Source organism: Gymnoscopelus braueri, assembly GCF_963280865.1.
Source record: "Gymnoscopelus braueri genome assembly, chromosome: 24".
Lineage (NCBI taxonomy): Eukaryota > Metazoa > Chordata > Actinopteri > Myctophiformes > Myctophidae > Gymnoscopelus > Gymnoscopelus braueri.
In genome coordinates, this window is record NC_137626.1 from 1,408,625 (window position 1) to 1,432,247 (window position 23,623).

At 40.1% G+C, this 23,623-nt stretch overlaps 1 protein-coding gene across 1 annotated transcript in view; it reads right to left on the bottom strand.

The window, feature by feature from the left end:
- Positions 1-23,623, bottom strand: part of LOC308080218 (NACHT, LRR and PYD domains-containing protein 3-like) — a gene marked incomplete at its 3' end in the record, with an annotated part of 71,728 nt that overhangs the window by 39,238 nt on the left and 8,867 nt on the right. Inside the window, exons 2-9 of the mRNA XM_080421994.1 lie at positions 17,391-17,690; positions 16,280-16,561; positions 15,261-15,359; positions 14,871-14,933; positions 11,667-11,717; positions 9,270-9,988; positions 8,134-9,182; positions 6,291-6,461 (exon numbers count right to left, since the gene is read on the bottom strand). Of these exons, the coding sequence (XP_080278120.1) occupies positions 6,291-6,461; positions 8,134-9,182; positions 9,270-9,988; positions 11,667-11,717; positions 14,871-14,933; positions 15,261-15,359; positions 16,280-16,561; positions 17,391-17,690 (2,734 nt within the window). The remainder of the gene's footprint in view (positions 1-6,290; positions 6,462-8,133; positions 9,183-9,269; positions 9,989-11,666; positions 11,718-14,870; positions 14,934-15,260; positions 15,360-16,279; positions 16,562-17,390; positions 17,691-23,623) is intronic.

Below are 23,623 nucleotides of genomic sequence, written 5' to 3' on the forward strand. Positions count from 1 at the left end.
GCTCACTCCGTTGCTTCACACCGACCACGCCGGATTCCACCACACAGAATTGACATCACCCAAAAAATATATTATAACGCCACCTGCAGGCCCGTTTTTGCAAAGCACATTTTTTTATATTACTCCTACAGATGATGTCCAGACAAAATGCAAAATGCAAAATTGGCATAAGAAAATTTTCTTTCAATTAATTCCTCCCCACATACATTTCTGTGTTGTCACTGCTGTTTTACCCTACTAACTCACATACCAGTGAGGAGCCTCCACCGGGAGGACGTAGAGCCTATGTTCTTTGACCTCCCTGCTGACAGGTGCTGCCCCAGCCCGTAGGAGTATGTGCATGCATTGACAGTTATCACCCTCCCCGCCCGGCTTTCCTCCCCCGAACACTGGCCAATTGTGTTCCTGTAGACACTCCACAAAGCTGGATGCAGCAAAGGTGGATTCGAACCCACAACCTCTGTGGTGGTGGGCAGGCACTTCATCACTGTGCCACCCGAGCGCCCATTTGGTCTTTTATACTGCCACTGACACAGCCTTTTTTTCTATTTGAATTCATCTGGATAATATCTTTATGCTTTCACCTGCAATAATATACTTGAAGAGCTACACACAGAACACAGCATTTTTATCCAATATGTGGGTAAGCTGCTGATTCCATCACCAAGCAAGCAGCTTGTGAACATGACTCTTAACTCATTGACTGCCAGACATACAACATTGTTTGCTACGCCAGTGCCAGCCAAAATCTGCGCTTTCCTTACCTTTCAACTTGTCACAGAATATTTATCTCCAGTATGATCGAACCCCCGATCGTAGCTAAACACGGAGGACCATTGATTGGTTGTAATCAAGAGATACTCACCTACCCGGAGGCAGAGCTGTCCTCACAACATGATTTACGATTCTGTGCTTATCAGTACATAACTCGGACGGTGCTGAGTAGGCTCAAGCGAACGTTCGCTTTAGCTCGCTAGGTGGTGCCTCTCGTGGCTCCAGTTCACTTGAGACTGCGTGCCTCCATCGCGGTCCAAAACTGTATGTAACATAGTTAATCATGCTTCCACTTGCCCAGATATCAAATGTGTATTGAGATCTAGTGTTCTGTCAATTTAAGAGACAATTAAGAGAATTGGTGGCTGCCTGTAAGGGAATGACGTAACATATTGTACTTCCGATTGTAGTGGAACGCAGTGAGCTGGGATTGAACCCGAGGCTCCCACTCGCCAGTCTGATGTGTTACCAGTCATGCCAATAGGGCTGAGCCCGATTGGTAGGTCTGTTGCACGCCGGTTCTGGCTAACTTGACTGTGGGGGCTACAATCACCCCCCCCCCTCCCGATCTTTGGAGCGCGTCCTCGCGCTTCACACTTCACGCCGCGGACCACCGTACACAACGTCCCTCATGTCCCTCACGCGAGGCTATTACGCTCCTGGTCCTGCCGACTACACCACATTGTAGTGGAATGCAGTGAGCTGGGATTGAACCCGAGGCTCCCACTCGCCAGTCCGAGGTGTTAGTTTATTTTATTTATTTTGTTCATTTTCAGTCACAACTGTGCATGATATCAATACATATGTGACTGAATACAATGAGACCTTCCCCAAGTCGATTTTGTGGAAACAGAGTAAAAATGAGAATTTAGCTTCTTTTTTTTTTTTTGTGTTTTTCGTTTTTTTTTCATATTAAAACAGTTCGAATGTTAAAGAAGGTTTCTATTGCAAAATATAGTCGTGGGAGAATCATTAAATGGTTACATTTGTAGGGCAAAGTAGTCTCTACTAGGCTGCTTAGAGCGAGTCTCTGTGTTACTTTGCGTGTGGAGAGGGGGGTGGAGAAATACTCTGCCGAGATTTGCATAGAGTGGTTTCGATTGGTCCTGGCTAGGCTTTGTTCTCCGGTTTCTCTCTCTAGTGCAGCCCCCAAAGTACAACGTGTTTCTGTTAGTAAACACACAGCAAGGCTTTCAACTCCACAAAACCGTCTTTGTTTTGGTCAGTAGCGAAAGTGTATTATTATTATTATGTTTTACTAAAGACGAGCAGCCTGCGCTACCGCGGGTGTGAGGAGAAAGGAACGACAGTACCATAACGTTAAGGAGAACTCCTTCTAACGCTAATCAGCTCTCCTGTCCTCTTTCCCTGTATTAGCACCGACTCATACTCCGAAAAACAGCAGATCTACAAGCTCACAACGGGTCACGTCTGGACGCGTTGTGAGCTTGTAGATCTGCTGTTTTCAGCGCGCGACACCGTCGTGCATAAGGAGCATAGATGAGGCTTTGACCAGTGTTGCCAAATCCGTTTATTATAAGCGACTTTGGTATTGTTTTTCTGTAAAGTAGATTGTACATATTGAGGGGCAAGAGGGGTCCTCTTGGCATGAAAATCTTTGGGAAAACATAAAACAATATTAGACAGTATTTAATATTAGACAGTTTGATTGACCTGCCCTAGTTGCTTATGTTGGCCTTATTTTTATAGACCTGGCTGCTTGTTTCTCTCCAGCAGAATCTGGCAACACTGGCTACGGCTAATAATAACGCTAGCTCCGTCTGTGATAACAGAGCCTGCTCCGGTCTGAACCATGCCCTCTGACTGGACGGTGGACAGAACTTTCTGTTACAGTAAAATCCATCTAAAAGTACCACCACACAACTGAAAAGTATCGCGACTATGACCACAAGTTAGAAACTCAAAGTGGTTATAACTTTGAGGCACAGCTGTTAACAATGCGATGTTAATACCAGCGGCCGTCATTGTTTTGGTATCGGGTAAAAGTATCGGGAGCTTTACTTTTAATGTACTGTTTCACTGTACATTTAGAAATGTAAAAGCAGGTCTGTCTTGTCAAGTGTGTTTAGTGTTGACAGCTAACCTACTGTCACTCCTGTAGGGGAGTGGTTAGGGGTGGGGGAGTGATTAGGGGTGGGGTTGAGTACCTATTGTCCCTCCCATTGTCACACCCATTTCTGGGCCACTGAGGTGCTAAAATCTCTAGGATCTTTGCAGGGCAATTTCTCTGCTTTGGGGTTTAAGGTTCAAATTTCAATGAATGATACATCATATGAAAGCTTATATTCTCTACTTTAATAATCTGTAAAAAAAATGGAAAATGGAAAATGATCACTTGCGGCATAAACCATTGTACCCAGTCACATATGTACCCAGAGTTGTGTAGGCACAGACTGATACTTTTCATTGTATTTTCATTATACTGTATCTGTTCTATTTCCAGCATTGGTCACTGTGGAAACACATGTCCAAGAACAGATCAGTGGTTGCCTTGTTTGTCTGTCTATCAGAATATATCAACTCAACTGAGAATCCTGGTCTGTGGTGCTTTACAATACAACGCAAGATCACGTCTGTTACATATACTTTATACAAAACACCTCCGTCACTAGGTCAGTATCTCTTGACTACACCTAATCAATGGTCTGATGAAACGTGGGTAGGTCAGTATCTCGCCTACTTTTCATTCAATCGCCTGATTCAAAGTGATAATGTCACATTCAGTGCATTGACAGCATCCAAAACGGGTGCTTTAGTTTGGTAAATTAATAGACACTGGTTGGTTAATGTGGTGAAGCCTAGTTTATACCTCATCATACACCAGTGTTGCACAGAAAAAACAGCCAATTTATAAGCTCACAACATGTCACACTGCGCCTCGCTGTGAGCTTGTAGATCTGCTATTTTCGGCAAGCATAGACTTCACCATAATGTTTTTTGGCATTTAAGTTTAGCTGTTTACCTTAGCAGTGGTACAACGCAAATGGCCCGTTGTAGCTATAAATAATGTATGCGTTATTATTATTGGACTATTGTATAGGGCATAGCAGTGGCGGCCATTTTCTGGTTCCACTTCAAAATACTCAATGCATTTTTCCCATTGACATTTCCAAAAATATTTATATCAATTCATTTAAGCCTAGAATCAAGCCATCCAGGGTCCTGGTGAATCATGACCATAAAACGTTTGATTCTGTGAAAAAACTTTTTTGAAAACGGCAAAACAAAGGGTATTTATTAAATATAGTATATCATATAATTAAATATAAAATAAAATAAAATCACAGAAAAAAATGTTTTATGGTCATGATTCACCAGGAACCTGGATGGCTTGCTTCTAGGCTTAAATGAATTGATATAAATATTTTTGGAAATATCAATGGGAAAAATGCATTGAGTATTTTGAAGTGGAACCAGAAAATGGCCGCCACTGCTATGCCCTATTGCAGGGGTTGACACTAAGGTCTCAGAGGCACTTGCCCGTCGGGCAAGTACATGTCATTTTCTACTTGCCCACTTGCCCGAAAAGTAAATCGTCCTTTATAAAATAATAGGTTAAATTTAATTACCGTTCAATTAAACACATATTATTTACTTTCTACTTGCGAATTATGGGGCTGCACGATAAAAAATGTCATACCTCAATATTTATGCCAAATATATAAATGAATGAATATGACTATGTCTATGAATATGACTATGGGTTAAAGGTAGGGTAAGTGATATGTTTTGGTAAAAACAAAAAGGTTTTTGTTATGGGTTAAAGCTCTATATTCTGATAGTATTCATTGCTATAGAGTGTTTGTTCAGTAACAGGGGTCACTCTGTCTCTCCAGCTCTTTGATAGACAGAAAATACATTTCCAGGTAGGTGACACCATTTCAGCCAATCAGGAGAGTACCCATTTATCAGCTTAATTTTTATAGTGTTCCAGTTCCAAATTTACATGCTCATTTCTTTATGTCATCACTTCCAATTTCACTTGTTTAATCTGTATCCTGTCTAAGTTCTCTGTCCTGATTCGATAAAATTGGTATCCTGACCTGAAAAGGCATTTTCTGTTTAATAAAGAGCTGGAGAGACATGGAGACTCCTGTTACTGAACAAACACTCTGTAGCAATGAGTACTATCAGAATATAAAGCTATTTAACACTTATTTTAACAAAAGAAAATCACCTACCTTAACACTTGTTATTTTATATTTTTAAGTGTAGCAACAGTGAAAACAGTGCAATATAGGCCAACAGTGCTCTTATTTTACATTCCACAGACAGGAAGACCCTTACGTTCCCATAACTTCACAAAGCGCTCTTATTTTGAAGTCCACCGACCAGAAGTCAAGCTTTGACCGTTCAATAAACAAACGGAGGTACTGGGCTGATGCTGCTGTTTTGAACTGATACTGACATAAGGAAGGCTTTACAAGTTGCTTCTTGTATTTTCACACGTCAGTTAGGGACAAGTAGGGAACAGCAGCACATGTGAAAAAAGTCACCGGGTGTTTTTGTTTTATATCGCGGGTGGGATGGAAGCAGCCATGCTCGTCATCAACTCCACTTTCTCACAAACAAATCTCTTCACACTAGATTCCAAACGTGATTTTGCAACCCGGTGATTTATATATATAACTAGTTGCGTGTCCGTATCTTCAGTATTTTGTGAGCTTGTAGATTAGCCGTTTTCGCCACGTCGCAGGTTCAGTGTGTGTGTGTGGGAGAGAGGGAGAGGGGGAGACGGAGCGCTCTGGCCATGCTCAAGCGTCTAAAGACGGATATCTCGTGTTGTGTTTTATAGCGAACAAAAAACAGTTGCATCCCCACTCAAAATGCGCACCTGCCCGTCGGGCAACCAGATAGCAAACTTCACCTGCCCTACCATTTGATTTACCTGCCCCGGGCAGGCGTTAGTGTCAACCCCTGCCTATTGTATTGTATTGTATTGTTTTTTCCTTGGAAAACAATCAGGGTCTTTTTTTATGATCTCATCTTTGCACAGAGCTGTGTACAAGCATGTACCTACTGACACATGACATTACTTCAAACATGTAGTGACATAGGGCATTGAACAAGTGAAATCAGAACAAGATTATGCCCTCTGCTGTTTAAAAGGAGTATCTTGATTTTAAAATAAATAAATTTTTCATGTCACTGATATTAACTGCCACATAGTTTTATCGATAATGAATTGTCACGTAATGCATAATTAATTCCCTAGTATTTACAGGGGCGGCCATAGCTGAGTGGTTAGTGAGCCAGCCTAGAGAGCCAGAGGCCCTGGTTGCCCCAGGTTCGATTCCAGGCCAGGCCAGCATATGTGTCGATGAAATGAAATTTGTCCCTGAGCAAGACTCTTAACCCCTAATTGCTCACAGGTTCTCATTGGAAACAAGACCGCAAGGACTTTCATGTACGACCTGTTAAAAGGAATTATCCTTATCCTTATTTTTACACCAGAATAGAAACGGTCACCTGTTCAACAGTTCATTAATACTGACCTGAGGGTCTTCACTGTACAGTTTGGATCCTTCAGTCCAACACAGAGCTGGTTCACTCCTTTATCCTGCAGATCATTGTTACGGAGATCCAATTCTATTAGACTGGAGCTGGAGCCGAGAAGTGATGATAACTTCTCACAGCATCTCGTTGAGAGGTTACAACCGCTCAGCCTGAAGAAACAATGGTGATTCAATCTATGTTTGTATTTTTCAAGAATCATCTCATAATATATTAAACATATCCAGTTGTAAATCACAAACATAATGTTAATTTAAAAAAGAAGAAAAAAAGTTTACATTAGAAATGTAATCCTCATATTTTTACGTTTTTATCATATGACTTCAGATGGTAATGATAAAATCAATTGAATGGTGTTATGTTTTCATCCCGTTCTGTCAATTTGTTGCATGTTTGCAGATTTTCATGCATGGAACACGGTCACAAAGTCAGAAGTATATCATTGATCAAGTCCTATATTGATATTTGCATTGAGTTAGTGGAGGAAGGATTGTATTTGCTGTAGGGGGGATCAATGCCTCTGCCTCTGTGACCCAATGTGATACGTTGTGAGCTTGTAAAACGGCTATTTTAAAAAAAAAAGTAGGTGATTAAGAAATTTTCTTTTTACAAATTGGTGGAGGTAATGATTCGCAAAGTGATTAAAGTGTTGCAGAAAATTTCAGAGACTGTTGCAGCGGTCTGATTGAAATTCTAATCTCCTCCCCTAGTAATCGCCTACACTGGAGCCAATGTCAGACTGAAGCTCCATGCAGGTTCAGTCTGATAATCAAGCTATATGCTCCCTCTCTCTCTCTCTCACACACACACACACTGCCGCAGTGTGTGTACATAAAACGCAGGTCTTTTTGTATTGCATGTGAAAGAGAGAAAGTAAAGGAGAACCATTGTTATACATAAGATGAGTGTCCAATATACAATAAATATAACAGGTTGTAGTGCTTTGGAAATGTAAACTATCACTACTTCATGTGTCTGTGTTTGTCCAGTTTAGGGAGGCCAGTTGTTTATCAACCTAGACTAATTATTGCTGTAGAAACTGTTAATCGGTCACAGTTCCTGGGTGTGGACTGTCCAGATACAAACCCCCAGTTTTAGGATTTGGTCTGGAACGGGCTTTAGTCTATTCATGTTCTTATCTTCTTTTGCTTCTGTGTTTATAACTCTGTTGCAAACTCTTAGCACAAAGCAGAGGGGCAAAGGCGTGGCCAGGTAATTGAGGGCAGGTACTACCGGACCAAAGTACTCCGGGCGTGGTAAGGACACACACCTGTACCTCATGGAACACTGAGTGGACCTACTGTACAGCCAAAAGCCCTCTTTTGACACACAGAGTGTGAGTGAGACAGTGAGAGACAGAGAGAGCCTCATGGGCTCTGTGCTTTAGCTGGAGACAGTGAAGGTGTTTTAGTATGGACTAAACCTCTCTCTGCTTTTAGATATAGATAAGCCGCTGAATTACAACAAAGACATTGTTCCCCGGACTGGTAAGAAGTTTACATTAGTCCATCTTTGACAAAGTTCATCATTTTGTTGAATTTAAATACGTTTCTCTTCAGCTCTCTGAGACGTTTCAGCCACTCAGTCTGAATAATCATTAATGTTCACATCAATTATACACTTAACCCGAGGCCCTTATTTGGGCATGTCATGAAATTATCTAAATTCTAACATTTCCAAAAAATCTAAATTATTTGAAAATAGCGAGAAAATCGCAGATCTACAAGGTATAAAGGGCTTATATTGTTAAATGCATGTATTTCTGTTCCTATAACAGAACAATGACATAATATATTAAATGTAAACAACTATAGGTTCACCTACAGAGCTTTATTGGAGGCTTTGACCAGCGGCAGCAGCCCCAGAAGAGCCTCCTCTGAAGCTTGGTATTTCTTCAGGTCAAACACATCCAGATCCTTTTCTGATGACAGCAACATGGCCGCTATAGCTGACCACTGAGCTGGAGAGAGTTTCTCTGTGGAGAGAATTCCTGAACTCAGGTGCTGTTGGATCTCCTCCACTAGAGAATGATCATTCAGCTCATTCAGACAGTGAAACAGATTGATGCTTCTCTCTGGAGAGGGATTCTCCCTGATCTTCTTCTTGATGTACTCAACAGTTTTCTTATTGGTCTGTGAGCTACTTCCTGTCTGTCCCAACAGATGTATGCTCTCTGGAGATGGGTTCTCATTGGACTTGATGTACTCGACTGTTTCCTGATTGGTCTGTGCCCTGCTTCCTGTCTGTTCCAACAGTCTTTGTAAGAGCTTCTGATTGGGCTCCAAAGAGAGGCCCAGCAGGAAACGGAGGAACAAGTCCCATTGTCCATTTGGACTCTGTAAGGCCTTTTCTACAGCACTCTGGTAGAGGTGTTTGATCTTAGATTTGCATCTAAATAGGTCGGATGACTTGGAGGTTGACAGTAGGTTGTCACCGGTGTTGATGAATGAGACAAAGACATGAACAGCAGCCAGAAACTCCTGAACACTCAGATGAACAAAGAAAAACACTTCCTCCTTGGCCCACCCAGCCTTCATGTCTTTAAACATCTGTGTGAACACTCCTGAGTACACAGCTGCATCTCTGATATTAATACCACACTCTGTCAGGTCTTCTTTATAGAAAATCAGGTTGCGTTTCTTCAGCTGTTCAAAAGCCAATCGTCCCAAAGAAAGAATGGCCTTACCTGGATTCCAATCAGGATTCTTCACATTTGTCTGTTTGGACTGAACCTCCATGAAGCGGATGTACATCTCAGTCAGTGTCTTTGGCAGTGCTATTTTCTCCTTTGTTTTCAACATGCTCTCCAGAACTGAAGCAATGATCGAACAGAAGACTGGGATGTAACACATGCTGTGGAGGCTTCGTGATGTCTTGATTTGTGAGGTGATTGTTTCAGCCTGGTCACTGAATCTCTTCTTGAAGTACTCCTCCTTCTGGGGGTCAGTGAACCCTCTCACCTCTGTCACCCTGTCAACATAATCTTTAGGGATCTGAGAGGCTGCTGCAGGTCGTGTTGTTATCCATATGCGAGCAGAGGGAAGCAGGTGTCCACTGATGAGGTTTGCTAGCAACACGTCCACTGAGGTTGGCTTTGTTTCATCAGTCCAGATGTTATTGTACTGTAGAGGAGACCGAAATTCATCTAAACCATCTAAGATGAACAGAAATTTGGAACTGTTGAAGCTGCAGATTCCTGCTTCCTTGATTTCACCAAAAAAGTGATGCATAAGGTCCACCAGGCTGTACTTCTTGTCCTCCTTCATTATTAAATTCAGTGCTCGGAAAGTGAATGGAAACACAAAATGGACTATGTCGTTGACTTTGTCTTCTATCCAGTCCAGAGTGTATTTCTGAGTTAAGACTGTTTTACCAATGCCAGCCACTCCCTTCGTCATCACTGTTTTGATTGGTTGATCTTGTCCAGGTAAAGCTTTAAAGATGTCTTCTAATTTGATTGGTGTTTCTGTTCTGGCTTGTTTCCTGGATGATATTTCAATCTGTCTGACCTCATGTTCCTGATTGACCTCTCCACTCCCTCCGTCTGTGATGTACACCTGTGTGTAGATTTCATTCAGAAGTGTTTTTTCCCCTTCATTTGTCAGCCACTCCCGCAAACACTGAAAGCTCTTCTTCAGGTTAGACTTGAGTTGTTGTTGACACGCAGGATCAGGAGTTTCTAAATGACCAAAGAACAGGACATCAATAAGTTCATGTTATGGAGACTGTGGTCTTCAAAATGAGAGGACTTGGTCATTCTAAAGTTAAAATGGTTAAAACTTATCGAAAAGGCCTCCATTTGATCTCAGTGTATCTAAATTATTGACTTATTGACCACTTAAAGAGGCATAATGTAACTTTTTATTTTTATGGATAAAATGTAATTACGTCCAATCTGTATGGTAGAGTATCTATCTATACATTTGGAAAAATCCCCAGTTTCCGACACACTGATTTCATTGTTTCGGGATAAACACAACAACAACATATCACATGTCATTACAACACTAGCCACAACGTGCACGATTCATTTACGCATTGCGTAGTGTACTTTTCATTGCTCACTACACATTTGCCTCCTCGGAGCAGAATTAATTTCCTCCAACACAAATTCACCACAGTACTGACCACAACGGAAAGGGAAACACTTAAGCACCGTTTAACGTGAGCACAGCCGAGTGACAACTAAGCGGTGTTGCAATCACACCGCTGTTGCAATCAACGTCTACACGCTGTACTGTGGACTTACAACCGTGCCTGTGCCTCTGGCTCTCTACAACAGACCAGCCACAGCGTTGCCAGGTTTGCCCCGACTAACAAGCAATGCACACACAATTCCTTTGCTTCTTGCACTTAGCTTTCGCTTCCGTTCCCCGATGTGCGGCCCAGGCTACGGTTGCCAGGCTTCGCGCGACTAACAAGCAATGCACATACAAAAATGTGCGCATTTTGATACTCTTTTTTTGGTTACTTTATTTCGGTTTTAGGGTTAGGGTTAGGGTTAGGTTAGGGTTATGCTATCTAATTATTATTTTCCCATAATTTTACCGATTTATTATCAAAAACATTAATTAAAAAAAGAATAATACAAAAAAAAAAAGAAAAAAAGTTCTGCAAAATCGATTGGGTGGCCCAGCCTTCTATGTGGGTGGCCCACGGCCCACCCAGGCCCACCCCATGGCTGCACCCCTGCTAGAGCCCCGTGCGCGGCTAGAGGGGCAGGGCGCCCGCAGGGCAACCGGACCTCTAGTATTAATACAATATAACTTATACAATTGGGGTGGTTTTATTATGTCTCCCTGCTCTTCTATTGAGACATTTAGGTGTCAAAGGTCATGTCTCACCTAGACAAAGGATCTGACACGAATTTTAACCTGATGGTCAAGATTCAATTTATCCCCTGAGCAAGCAGGCAGGCTTAGCTCAATGGTAAAAATGTCAACAAGTGAGCAGGAAACCGGGTTAAAATCCGGGGTGGAAGAGGAAAGTTAAATTGCAGCTTTAAGCCCATCATTTCTCACACACTAAATTGCAAAGATACATGATCTACAAGCACATGTGTCACATCACAACGCATTGCGAGCTTGTATAGGCTATTTTCATTGTTATTGCAAATGAAAAAGGACTGTGACAAATATAGAATATTTTGAAATATGTTGGAAAATGTATAGACAATTTTGTAAAATGTGCCCAGAATAGGCCAGGTTTTTCAATTACTGTTTATAACAATGAAAAAGAGTGAAAGTGAAACATAAATTGAAGATGGTGGTTGAAACCAATGATAAATCATAGTCAAATCCATAACATAATAATAAACAATAGACAGTAGTAACAGAAGAGAATCATCCTGTACATACCATGTGCTGGTGGAACACTGTCTGGTGATAGAACACCTCTTAATGGATATTCTACGACACACACACACACACACACACACACACACACACACACACACACACACACACACACACACACACACACACACACACACACACACACACACTATATTAAATCAGTCTACATAGAATGTGAATAAAGTAATAGTAATGAAATTGCACATTGTCATATTATGAAAAAGTAAAGTAAATTCTGTAGATCTTTTTTATTCAGTGTTTTTGTTATTTTGTTTTAGTTTTCTTCCCCTCTACTCACTGGCCTTTTTATGTCGCAACTTGATTATGGCGATGTTGTGTACCGATTGGCCTGTTCCTCAACATTGGGCAGACTTGATCCCCTTTTTCATGCTGCATTGAGGTTCATTACCAGCTCCACCTACAGGACACACCATTGTATTCTGTACTCCTTAGTAGAGTGGTCCTCCTTAGCATCTCGCAGGTTGCTACATTGGTACACTATTATCTATAAAGACATTCTTGGTAATTCCCCTTCGTACATTTGTTCAAAATTTGAACTAGTCCAAAATTTGCTTTGACGAGTAGCAAACGCTGTGATCTTAGTTTTATATTAGTTTATTAGTTTCATGATATTTTGTTCTTATTAGTCCTGTTATTGGTTAGCTATTTAGACTCTCTGAGCTCCCCTGGTAGTAGGTTTTTGGTATTACGGATGTTATATGTTTGTCTTTGTCATGTCCTGTATGTGTTACTGGCAGAGCTGTGAAACATTGGCCAGTGCACATTCATAAAAAAGACTATAGTCTCAATGTGATTTTACTGGTTAAATAAAGGTTAATAAAAAAAAACACATATCATTGTGGATAATATTGTTTTAATAATGACAATCATATTTTAATTATTATGAATTAGTAGGAGGTTCAACTCCAGAAAAGGTTACTTCACAAACTGCTTAACCCTGCAAGACCCGGATATATTTCTACTTACAAAAAAAAATAATCAACCTTTCAGATGGTGTTTTAGGAGTACTTTGGAGAGGAAAATATAATGTTTTTAAAAAAAAATAGTTTTCGTAAGGTTTTATTGAAATGTTGTAATATTACAACAGTGGGTCTAACGGGTAGCAGAATTTCCTATAGGCCATTTTTACTCACTGTCAGAATAGCATGGCAAATGTCTATATACTTCACTAAAACAACTTAAGGGTTCATTTATATGGTTATGGTTTATCATTTGGCCTCAGAACAGTATACATTATGAATAATATTGGGCCTCAGAACAGTACATTATGAATAATAACATCAATAAGCCATATTTTTAAGAATTTTGATTTTATTAAAAGAACAAAATGAAAAACAGTACAATGAATGTACTAAAGAAACCTAATTACAATATACACTGGTCACAATGTGATGCAAACAGCCCTCCACCGAAGACCAATTCACACCTGCTCAAAATGAAACGGGCACCCCCTCTCATCCATCAATTTGAACACCATTTACAATCACTTGCTTTTTAGCAGTGATAGTCCCAGAAACAGTTTCTGTCTCCTGAAATGCACAGACGAACACCACACTTGTGGCAGAGTAAGCTGGTGTAACTTGAACAGCCACTATTCCTGCAGCGCCCCCTCTCTGTCTTCCGTGGGAGGTGTCCAACTTGGTCCTGGCGCACATCTGATGGCCGATGTTGACATGGTGCCTTGCATGGATTGCAGTCTGGACACATCCCTTGCAGTGAAGCGAGGCTCTCTCCTTGCTTGTGGCATTCTGGGTTTGGCGTGTTTGGCCGGTTGGGGGGGGGGGCAGTGGGTCAGTGGGTCAGTGGGTTCACTGGGTTCACTGGGTGGATGGTTTTCTTTGGACTCCTCTCCACAGGCCTCTTCATCCGACTCTTCATCAGTTTCAGTAAAGTCGATGTCCACATCACTCTCTCCATGCATTACAATATCCAACACATCCCTTGCAGTGAAGCGAGGCTCTCTCCTTGCTTGTGGCATTCTGAAATGAAAATAAAGAAATACCATTAGTACATTAGTACTAGCACATCTCACTGCAGGTACATATTTCACAAGTCACACAATACTGTCTGGCCAACCTATTGTACTTTGCTTATCCTCACAAGTGGCATCAGTGATGATGGTACTTAGCACTATCAGTGATGAATGATGATGCTTAGCCTAACAAAGGGATTGGGGATGACTGTAAGTGGGCAATCCCAACACCCATCACATGAACAATGATGAGAGATTCTTAACTGGGCGACTCCCATATGAACAATTACCATACACTGATTGCTAACCACAAACATTACCAAAATGTTTTGCTAAAACATTATAGGCAATGACATGTTATAAGCTAATGATGCAGTATATTTGTATTCGAGTACAATTGGTTACAATATACAAATTGGTATATATATATATATATATATATATATATATATATATATATATATATATATATATATATATATATATATATACACACACACACACACACACACACACACACACACACACACACACACACACACACACACACACACACACACACACACACATACCAATTTGTATGTTTTAACCAATTGTACTCGAAGACAAATATACTGCTTTAGCTTATAAGTTATAACATTTCATTGCCTATAATGTTTTAGCAAAACATTTTGGTAATGTTTGTGGTTATTTGTGGTATATATATATAGTAATGCAATGTGGGGAAAATACACATAATTGTATAAAAGACTCCACTTAGCCAGGTGAACAGGTGGCATTGCTATTTGCTACCACTATGACCCAGAGTTGTAAAAAAACAACAAGTATAAAGCATGCTCTAATTTACATTTGGGGGATATCTTTCCCAATAATATCATATGTACATGTTCTAGACATTCTAATGATCACCAAAAAAAATATTGCAGACATTTTACTTACTTTTTTGTGAGAAATCCTGTCCAGTGAAAAAGAGATTGTTCTTCCTTCAAGGATTTTCAAGTTGTGACTTTTCCTGCCTCTGTGGGGGGTATTTATATGCAAATATCCCGGCCAATGACATTGCAAGACTAAACAATAGGATCCAATGATGATGTTTAGGTGAAAGAATAACAGGAAAACAAATGATTTATACCATGTTTTTGATAAAATACAAATGTTGTAATATTACAACTGCGGGTCTTGGAGGGTTAAATAAAGTTATCTAACTCACTCACCTTCATCACGCTCACGTTCATGCTCAAGCTTAGGCCCAGAAGAAAACATCTTCCTTATACGATCTGAGATGAAATTCAAACACAATGATAACATAACATGACATCATAACATCATAACATAACATACAGTAACAGTGATGTGATGTTTCAGCTGTTAAGCTTGTTAAGAAGATAAGAGGACATATAAGACATAAACATACATACATACAATAGAGTTCATGAAGACCAAATATCTGTAAGGTATGACATATACCAGCATGTATAGACACACACACATACTGTACAACACATAACATTAATGGCAGTACAGGCAGTCTGACCAACTACAGATGAAAACATTTCATGCATGTTGTATGTTATGTGTAACTTAAAATGAGTAAAGAAACTTACCACGATATTTCACCCCCAGCACCAAACCAACTGCAAGGATGAGAACAACGATAACGCCTCCAACAATGCCTCCAGTGGGTGTAGGTTTGGGTGGAGGTCCTAGGAGACAAAAGGGTTTGATTTATTTTCAATTCAAGAATAACACAGAATAATACATACACATTCTGCATTTTGTTGACAAATTGGTTGAATAATGGAGATGTAATTATTGTAAACACACTGAAGGAGGCTCAGTAACGTAGTAGAGTCCTGTATTTCTGGTAGGTCTAAAGCTGCCAGAATAAATAAGAGCTGCTTCACTAATAAGCCAAAAATGTTGATTGGCTTGGTATCATTTCAGAAAGATGGATGATGACTATGTTGAGTGTAAAAGTTCTGATTGCATTGCATTTTTTTAATATCATTGTATTGCTGTAAAAACATTGAATGTTTCCAAAAAATATTCAATGTGAAAATAGCAGATCTATTGGCATAAGGCTTAAGTGGTTAATTTACCTTCCTAGAAATGTAGTGGAGTTAAAAGTACAGTATGTGTCTTTGAAATGCAGTGCAGTGAAAGTCACAAGTATCCAAAAATACAAATACTCAATCAAGTACAGATATTAAAACATGTACTTAAAGGGATATTTCACACTTTTGTGTTTCACCCCAGACAGTTTTTAAGTTGCTTGAATGAGTATTTAGATATTTTATATTTATTTTATCAGACACGCCCCCTTCCTATACAAACCCATTGTAACTTCAAACTCCATTTTAACCATGTGAGGTTCATTGAAAAAATCTGTCCTGGGTTCTGGTGACTGATATTCTCCTTATAATATTCTCCTTATAGCGAGGAGACCGTGTTTTTTTATAATTGTTTGGGGAAAAATAAAATAAAATGAATGAAAACAGTAATTGAAAAAACACAGTCTCCTCACACATTAGATTCTAATGTGTGCACGTGGTGTAGTAAATACATACCTTCATGATACAGCAGGTTGTCATAGGGATCACTCTGCTCCATAGTAAATACATACCTTCATGATAAAGCAGGTTGTCAAGGGGATCACTCTGGTCTACACTGAACACGTTCTTCACTTCACAAGTTAATGTTTTAACTTTCCAATCTTCATCCTTGGTGATAATCAGCCTGTTAGAGTTTGGTCCAGAGTCAGACACCATCCATTCACCTTCATCTTTCTTCCAGCGATAGGTGACAGGACCTGACTCTGTGGCGTCTCCATAACAGTCCACCAAGCAGCTGGTAGAGTTAGCTTTACAAGGATCCTTGATGGCCACCATGGGCTTTGGCACTTTCTCTGTTGAGGAAACAGAATAAAGACTCAAAATTACTGCTGATGTTGTCTCTAGACTGCAGTTACAACATGTTGATGAGGAAAACACGTGGGTTATGTGATCTTCCTCAGGTAATGGTTATGGTGCACATACATATGTGTATATTATATATATTCATTTTCTCACATTCATTTTCTATAGAAGCAGTGTAAACAAAACACATAATGTCTGCCTGCATTCAGTAAAAACATTGAATGCATGTTTGTATTGATGAACAGAAGCTTCTGTAATGTAAAGGATTGTGGGACTTATGATGGAGCATTATTGTTGGCCTATCAGCTTATTGAGTGAGACAGGACAGAAACCATTTCAGTGATATTGACAGAAAGCAGACAATGTTTTTCATGGATATTATTCAAAGGATAAGCTGAAGATAATAGAGCCAGCATTCTCCAGCCGTGCTCAAATGAGCATGACAGCAAACCTAGCAGAACGGCCTAATCACATTATAAATATTACTCTGCCACTGTTCAGTCCCTTACTCTGACCCTATTGTTCTGAGATGAGGAGACAAAGCAACAAGCAGCCAGCAATGTGCAGGAATAGGAAGGGGGCGTGTCAGATAAAATAAATATCAATTATCTAAATACCCAATCAAGCAACCGTCTGGGATGCTCAGAATAAAGCCAGACATTAACATGAACCCAAACATGTTTGAACGTGAAATATCCCTTTATCAAAAAGATCATTGTATTTAACCTTTCTAAAGACTGGACAGACATGCATTGAAACATTGTATTATGATAAACCCATGGTGTCACATGACCTTCACAGGACACAGTTCATACTTACTCATCTCTTTAACCGTGTAAGTCTTGTTCATCTGTCGACCGTTGATCTGCACAGAATATTCTCCACCGTCTTCTATGGTCATTTTGTTGATGACCAACTGTCCAGTTTCTTTATCCAGGTCTGTGCGGTCTCTAAATGTCCCGTAGTAATCCACATCAGGACCAAAACCCTGATCCCATTCTGCTGCTTTATTGGGTCCATGTTTCCACAGGATGCCAGTGATGGGTTCAGTAACAGAGCTGGTATCTGGAAGCAGGTGAAGGACTCCTTGTGGTGGAATGTATATCACATCTTGTTGAGCTGTGGGGAGAAAGTTATTTCAGTCAATTTGAACAGATAAAGCATTCAGCAGTGAGATGGTACTCAAAGTCGCTTTACAAAACAAACAAAGCCTTACTTAATATAATTTGTAAGGCCTGTGAAGGAAGTAAAGAAGAGGCCCAATTTCTTTCAAATATAGCTGCTGTACATAAAGTCTATGTCTGGCCTGTTGGAAACTCTAAAGTATTTTGGCTGCAGACCATAATCTGAGAATATATTTGTCAGACACCACCGTAAGTGAAGATTTGTGTTTAATATTTTTTCACAATTATTCAACATTAAAATGTTTCAAAAATAGCCGATCTACAAGCTCAGAACTATGTACAGTAGCAGCATTAATAATAATAAAGTCAATACTATAATCATCAGACTGTATACGGCAGCAGTATACCAATGCAACCAGCAGAGGGCAATGTAACTCCACACAAACTCCCTTTCCACACACAGTGAACAATGTGACCATGTTAACACATCAGGTGCCAGCATTTTTTCATAACAACTTACGTTGGGTGCCAGCATTCTCCCCATTGACTGCGCTTTGCTGTTTAAAGCTCTAGACTCCACGAGGAGCAAATCCATGTAAAAAAAAACATCCATTCATGTTGCGCGATGACCCTGGCTACAGCCTGGAACGATAACATTTCACTCGCGAGTTACAATGGGGGGGGATCGCGCATCGCGCATGACCGGTTTTCCCCACCGGAAACAGATTCGGAGATATAGGTGTTTTAAAGAAGGAAATAGACAGGAAGTGGATGGCAGCCATGTTTTTTTTTTCCGGTGATCTATCTGGCCTATCCTTCTCAAGATCACAATGGGTACTCCCAGAGCTGCTCTAGCCCCGCCCGTGTGGAGAAAAACGAAAAAAACAAAAAGACATATTTCACGGTCTGGACCGTGTTCGGCACCGGACCGCTACTCTGCGCAAACACGGTTCAGACCGTGTTTGGCACCCGATGTGTTAACAAGTTTACACATTTATAATAATTAACATTATACTGAGGAATAAATATTATAAGATAGTTTAATAACATTATGAAACAGTCTTTAGTTTTAGTTAACTGACAATAAATTCCACCTGACAGTGTCTCTGTACATGCCAGTTTAATGTATCATTCTTTCATTTATGTAATAAACCTTCTGTTTCATGTGGTGTTTGATAATGAGACGATAACCTTTGACAGTGACATGTTTTCATGTAGAATACAACCATGCTGAGGCTGTTGTTAGAACAATAACATGGATTATAAGAACTAATAATCATGCTCATGGGGGATGGAGGGTGTTATGGGGTGAGTCTGGGTCTGTTTGGGTTGGTTGTCATTTTCAGGCCCATTGAAAACCAGATTCCATTCCCTAAAGCTCGGTCACTCGCTCACTCTCCTCGCTTCCTCCACTCGCGCCTAAGCCCCGCCCCTGCGAGGAGCCGAGGATTATTTGTGAGGACGAGTGGTCGAGTGGTTGCCGTCAAAGGATCGGACTGCATGGGTCCGTCATTTCAAAGCGACAGAAAATTCCGCGATCACTTATGACGTCTCAAACAGCTGGACCAGAGCCGTGGATGAAAATATACATGCATAGAATAATATGCAGGTATAGAATAATACAGAATATAAGAATAAACAATTCATCAATGTGGATGGCCACATTGTTATCTTTATAGTTAACATTTTGTGAAAAGCCATTTATTCCTGAAATAGTGAACGAAGCGCCAGGATGATTAAACATTTATGAATTAAATCCTGACCCGTCCCTCTTTTTGCTCGTACAGTCCCCAGACCCCCCACCCCCCGCAGCAGTCCCGCACGGCACTGCTGCTTATAACAGCCACCGTATATTACAGAGTATGTCTAACTCTGAATTACATAATTCATGCAGGGTGGCCATACGTCCTCTTTTACCCGGACAGATCCTCTTTTGGGGGGCTGTCTGGGGGGGTTTCATAAAATCCTTCAAATGTCCGGGGTTTTGAGAGTTTGGGTGATATCCCCCCCCACTTCTGGGACGAAGAAAAAAGAAAAAAACTCAGACGATTTTGTGATTTTGCTTGATATTGTTTGATAGCGAAATAAATCATGACTGATAGACATGAAAGAAGACCCTTCACAGCTAATAGAGAATTTTTAATTTTAAGAATCGGTTCAGAATTGAATGAGTACGGCTATAATTAAAGCGTAAAGTGTCCTCTTCTATATTCAGTCTATATATAAATACAATACATTATTTTAAACATAATCTTTGTCACAGTAATGTATAGTAGTAGGCCGTGGGCCGAGTGCTCTAATTCTGACTTTCATTGATCCCCACTCAGAGTGTGCATTATTTTTTCAGGTTAGATATATAAAATTCTTACAAGTACTGTAACAAATGTTTCCATCTCCAATTCGTGCGCCAGAATGAAAAAGACCGATTTTAACAAATGCAATTTTAAACAGGCAAATATGCAGGGCTACTCAGAATCTCCATGGCAACCAGGAAGAAAACATTCCGTAAAACCGAAACTTCTGGTCCAAAAAAGACTAAAATGAGTGTAAAATATATATTTTCCTAACGAACTTGCAGCAGCTATACCATAGGCTACTAATAGTTAATTCATAACCGTATTGTAATGTGTTCATAAACAACTAATCTACACAATACTAAAAAATTAGCCAGGCTCTTGATGGGGATCAACCAACTCAAAAACTAAAGGAGATAGAGGCACTCGGCCCACGGCCTATAGTCCATGCACTGCATTGAGGCATGCAAGGAGAGAAATGAACTATCAGCTTTTGAGACAGAATAAGTGTGCACAATGTATTACAATGTATATAATTGTATTATACTTTATATCGTATTGTTGCGTCTTTTCAGTCAATTTACACTGTGTGTGTGTGTGTGTGTGTGTGTGTGTGTGTGTGTGTGTGTGTGTGTGTGTGTGTGAGATGCGCAAGTGATCGGCGGGGGCGAAGGGGGGGGCAGCCGGTGTTTCGGCATGGTTTCGGGTGTTTCAAGCATTGTTTGTGTGGCCACATGTGGAGGAGGACCATGTATACGTCACGGGAGAAGGGAAAAAACTAAAAAAAACGTGTACACGTGATGCGGAAGTCTGCCGCGGAGGAGCTGTGGAGAGTGGTCGAGCCTACACTTGATGTACACTCGCTAAATGCGGAAGTAGAGAGCCTCCTCGGCTCCTCCACTCGACTCCACTCGCCTCCTCCAAGAAGCAACTGAGTAATTGGAATTTAGCACATCCGGTTTGGAGTCGGAGTGACCGAGTGGGAGTGAGCAAGTGGCCGAGATTTTCGGGTTTGGAATCTGGCTAGCACTCTGAAACATTTTCATGTCAAGGACTCCCACAATTATAGCCTATGTATTTGGCTGTGGACCCCCATCTGATATTATGTTGTGCCACAGCAGATTTATTTTTCAAGATTATCCAAATGTTTCAAAAATATCCTATTTACGAGCTCAAAAGGGGTCACTATGCGACACATTGTGAGCTTGTAGATCAGCTATTTTCGAATATCCAAAGTATAACATATGGTTAAAGTGGTTAAACTCTTCCTCATTTTGCTGGATTCCCCTCTCAAAGGCCCCTGGGGGTCCCCAGACCCCACTTTGAGAACCCTGCTGTAAAGATTACTATGACAAAAATGTGATTTAAATCCTATATACATTATTATCAGCATCATAGTAGCACTTTCTGTTCATATTTTTCTGTCTGTCTGTCTCTCATATTTATGAATCACCATCACTAATTGAGAGGTGCTCATCCTATGCAGACAGACAGACTTTTAGAAGTGGGGGAGCACATCTATAGCCTACTGCTTTTTTCCCTCTACACCAAAAATACAGTCTGTTTGGCTGATGTCTCCCCAGAATATGGATGCTGGGGTTCAAGTGCTTAATGAACTCTTTAATGTTCAGGCTCGTTGAAAAAGTGGTTCTCAAACATGTTCATGTCAAGGAGCCCCAAATTGAGACAAATTTATAGAGTTGAGGACCCCCATCTGAACATAATATTGTGTCAGGGACCCCCATCTGAACATAATATTGTGTCAGGGACCCCCATCTGAACATAACATTGTGTCAGGGACCCCCATCTGAACATAATATTGTGTCAGGGACCCCCATCTTTAAATAATGTTGTGTCAGGGACCCCCATCTGAAAATAATGTTGTGTCAGGGACCCCCATCTGAAAATAATGTTGTGTCAGGGACCCCCATCTGAAAATAATGTTGTGTCAGGGACACCCATCTGAAAATAATGTTGTGTCAGGGACCCCCATCTGAAAATAATGTTGTGTCAGGGACCCCCATCTGAAAATAATGTTGTGTCAGGGACCCCCATCTGAATATAATGTGTCAGGGACCCCCACAAGATTTTGAAAAGTGTTTCAATATGTTTGTGTGTTTTAACAATAGCTGATCTACAAGGTTAAACTATGTACAGTAACAGCATTAATAATAATAAAGTCAATAAAATAATCATCAGACTGTATACAGCAGCAGCAGTACACCAATGTAACCAGTAGAGGGCAATGTGACTCCATACATAAACTGTTAGCTTCCTTTCTACACACAGTAAACAATGTGACCATGTTGACATTCCTTCACGTTGTGTTTACACATTTATAATCTTTAGTTGTATAAATATTACAAGATGCTTTAATAACATGTTGAAACAGTCTTTAGTTTTATCCTGAACAATATGAACTGACAATGAATTCCACCTGAAGGCTCTGTATGACAGTTTGATGTATTATTTAGTTTTCAAGATGTAAACATGCATGAGGTGATTGATAATTATGTGTGGTAATTACCCCTGATTAAAGAAGTGTTTGAAGTGCATGAGGTGTTTGATAATCATACTGAGCAACATGACACAATCATCTTTGAAGATATTTAGATTTTTTATTTCAAGATGTGAATCAATCAATGCTTCGGAAATAGCCAATTTACAAGCTCAAAACATGAAGTAATGTGACACATCTTGTACACTCAGCTTGTAGATCTGCTATTTTTGAATAATAATAATTTGTAATCCAAAGTATAACATAGGGTTATAGTGTTCCTCATTTTGCTGGGGACCCCCTGGAACCCTCTAAAGGACCCATGAGGGTCCCCAGACCCCACCTTGAGAATCCCTGCTCTAAAGATGACAATTACTATGACATAAATATTATCTTCTTAAGAATGGATGGTGAATGAGGCCCATTGTTAGCATTCAGTACAACATTTACATTGTAACACATTATATTATTATACATTATATTTACATTGTAACACAGTATATTATACATTATATTTACATTGTAACACATGTATTTACCTCCATAATGGATCCTAAAACACAACAATACATAATGACACACAGACACATAAAGCTTGATTCATTTGAAGACAGGCTGTACACTCTCAGAGTTACAGACCTGTAAGGGTTCATTTGGTTCCATTTGTACACTCTCAGAGTTACAGACCTGTAAGGGTCCATTTGGTTCCATTTAAACACTCTCAGAGTTACAGACACGGTCCCCACACATTTTTACCAATGAATTTCCAAAACTTTTCCAGAATATTTAACCCTATTTCCAGGCCTATATAACAACCATTCAGCGCAATAATTAATCTCTTACATGCAATGGCCAAAGACAGGCAGTGTAGCAAAAATAAAGCATATCATATAGAATTGTATAATTAATGACATTACAAATTTTGTGCCAAATGTACTATGCACCACGCTCAGGCATGTAATGCTCATTTGGTATGTTCTTGCACTCTATTTCAATGACGTGACACGCACGTCGCTTAACACCTAGGCTACACTGCAAGTCACACAATGGACAATTGATATGCATCTAGGCTTATTCCTATGTTAATTCGCTAGGTGTGAGTCTGGAGCCTTTGAAAACTTTGTTGAGGTGCGGATT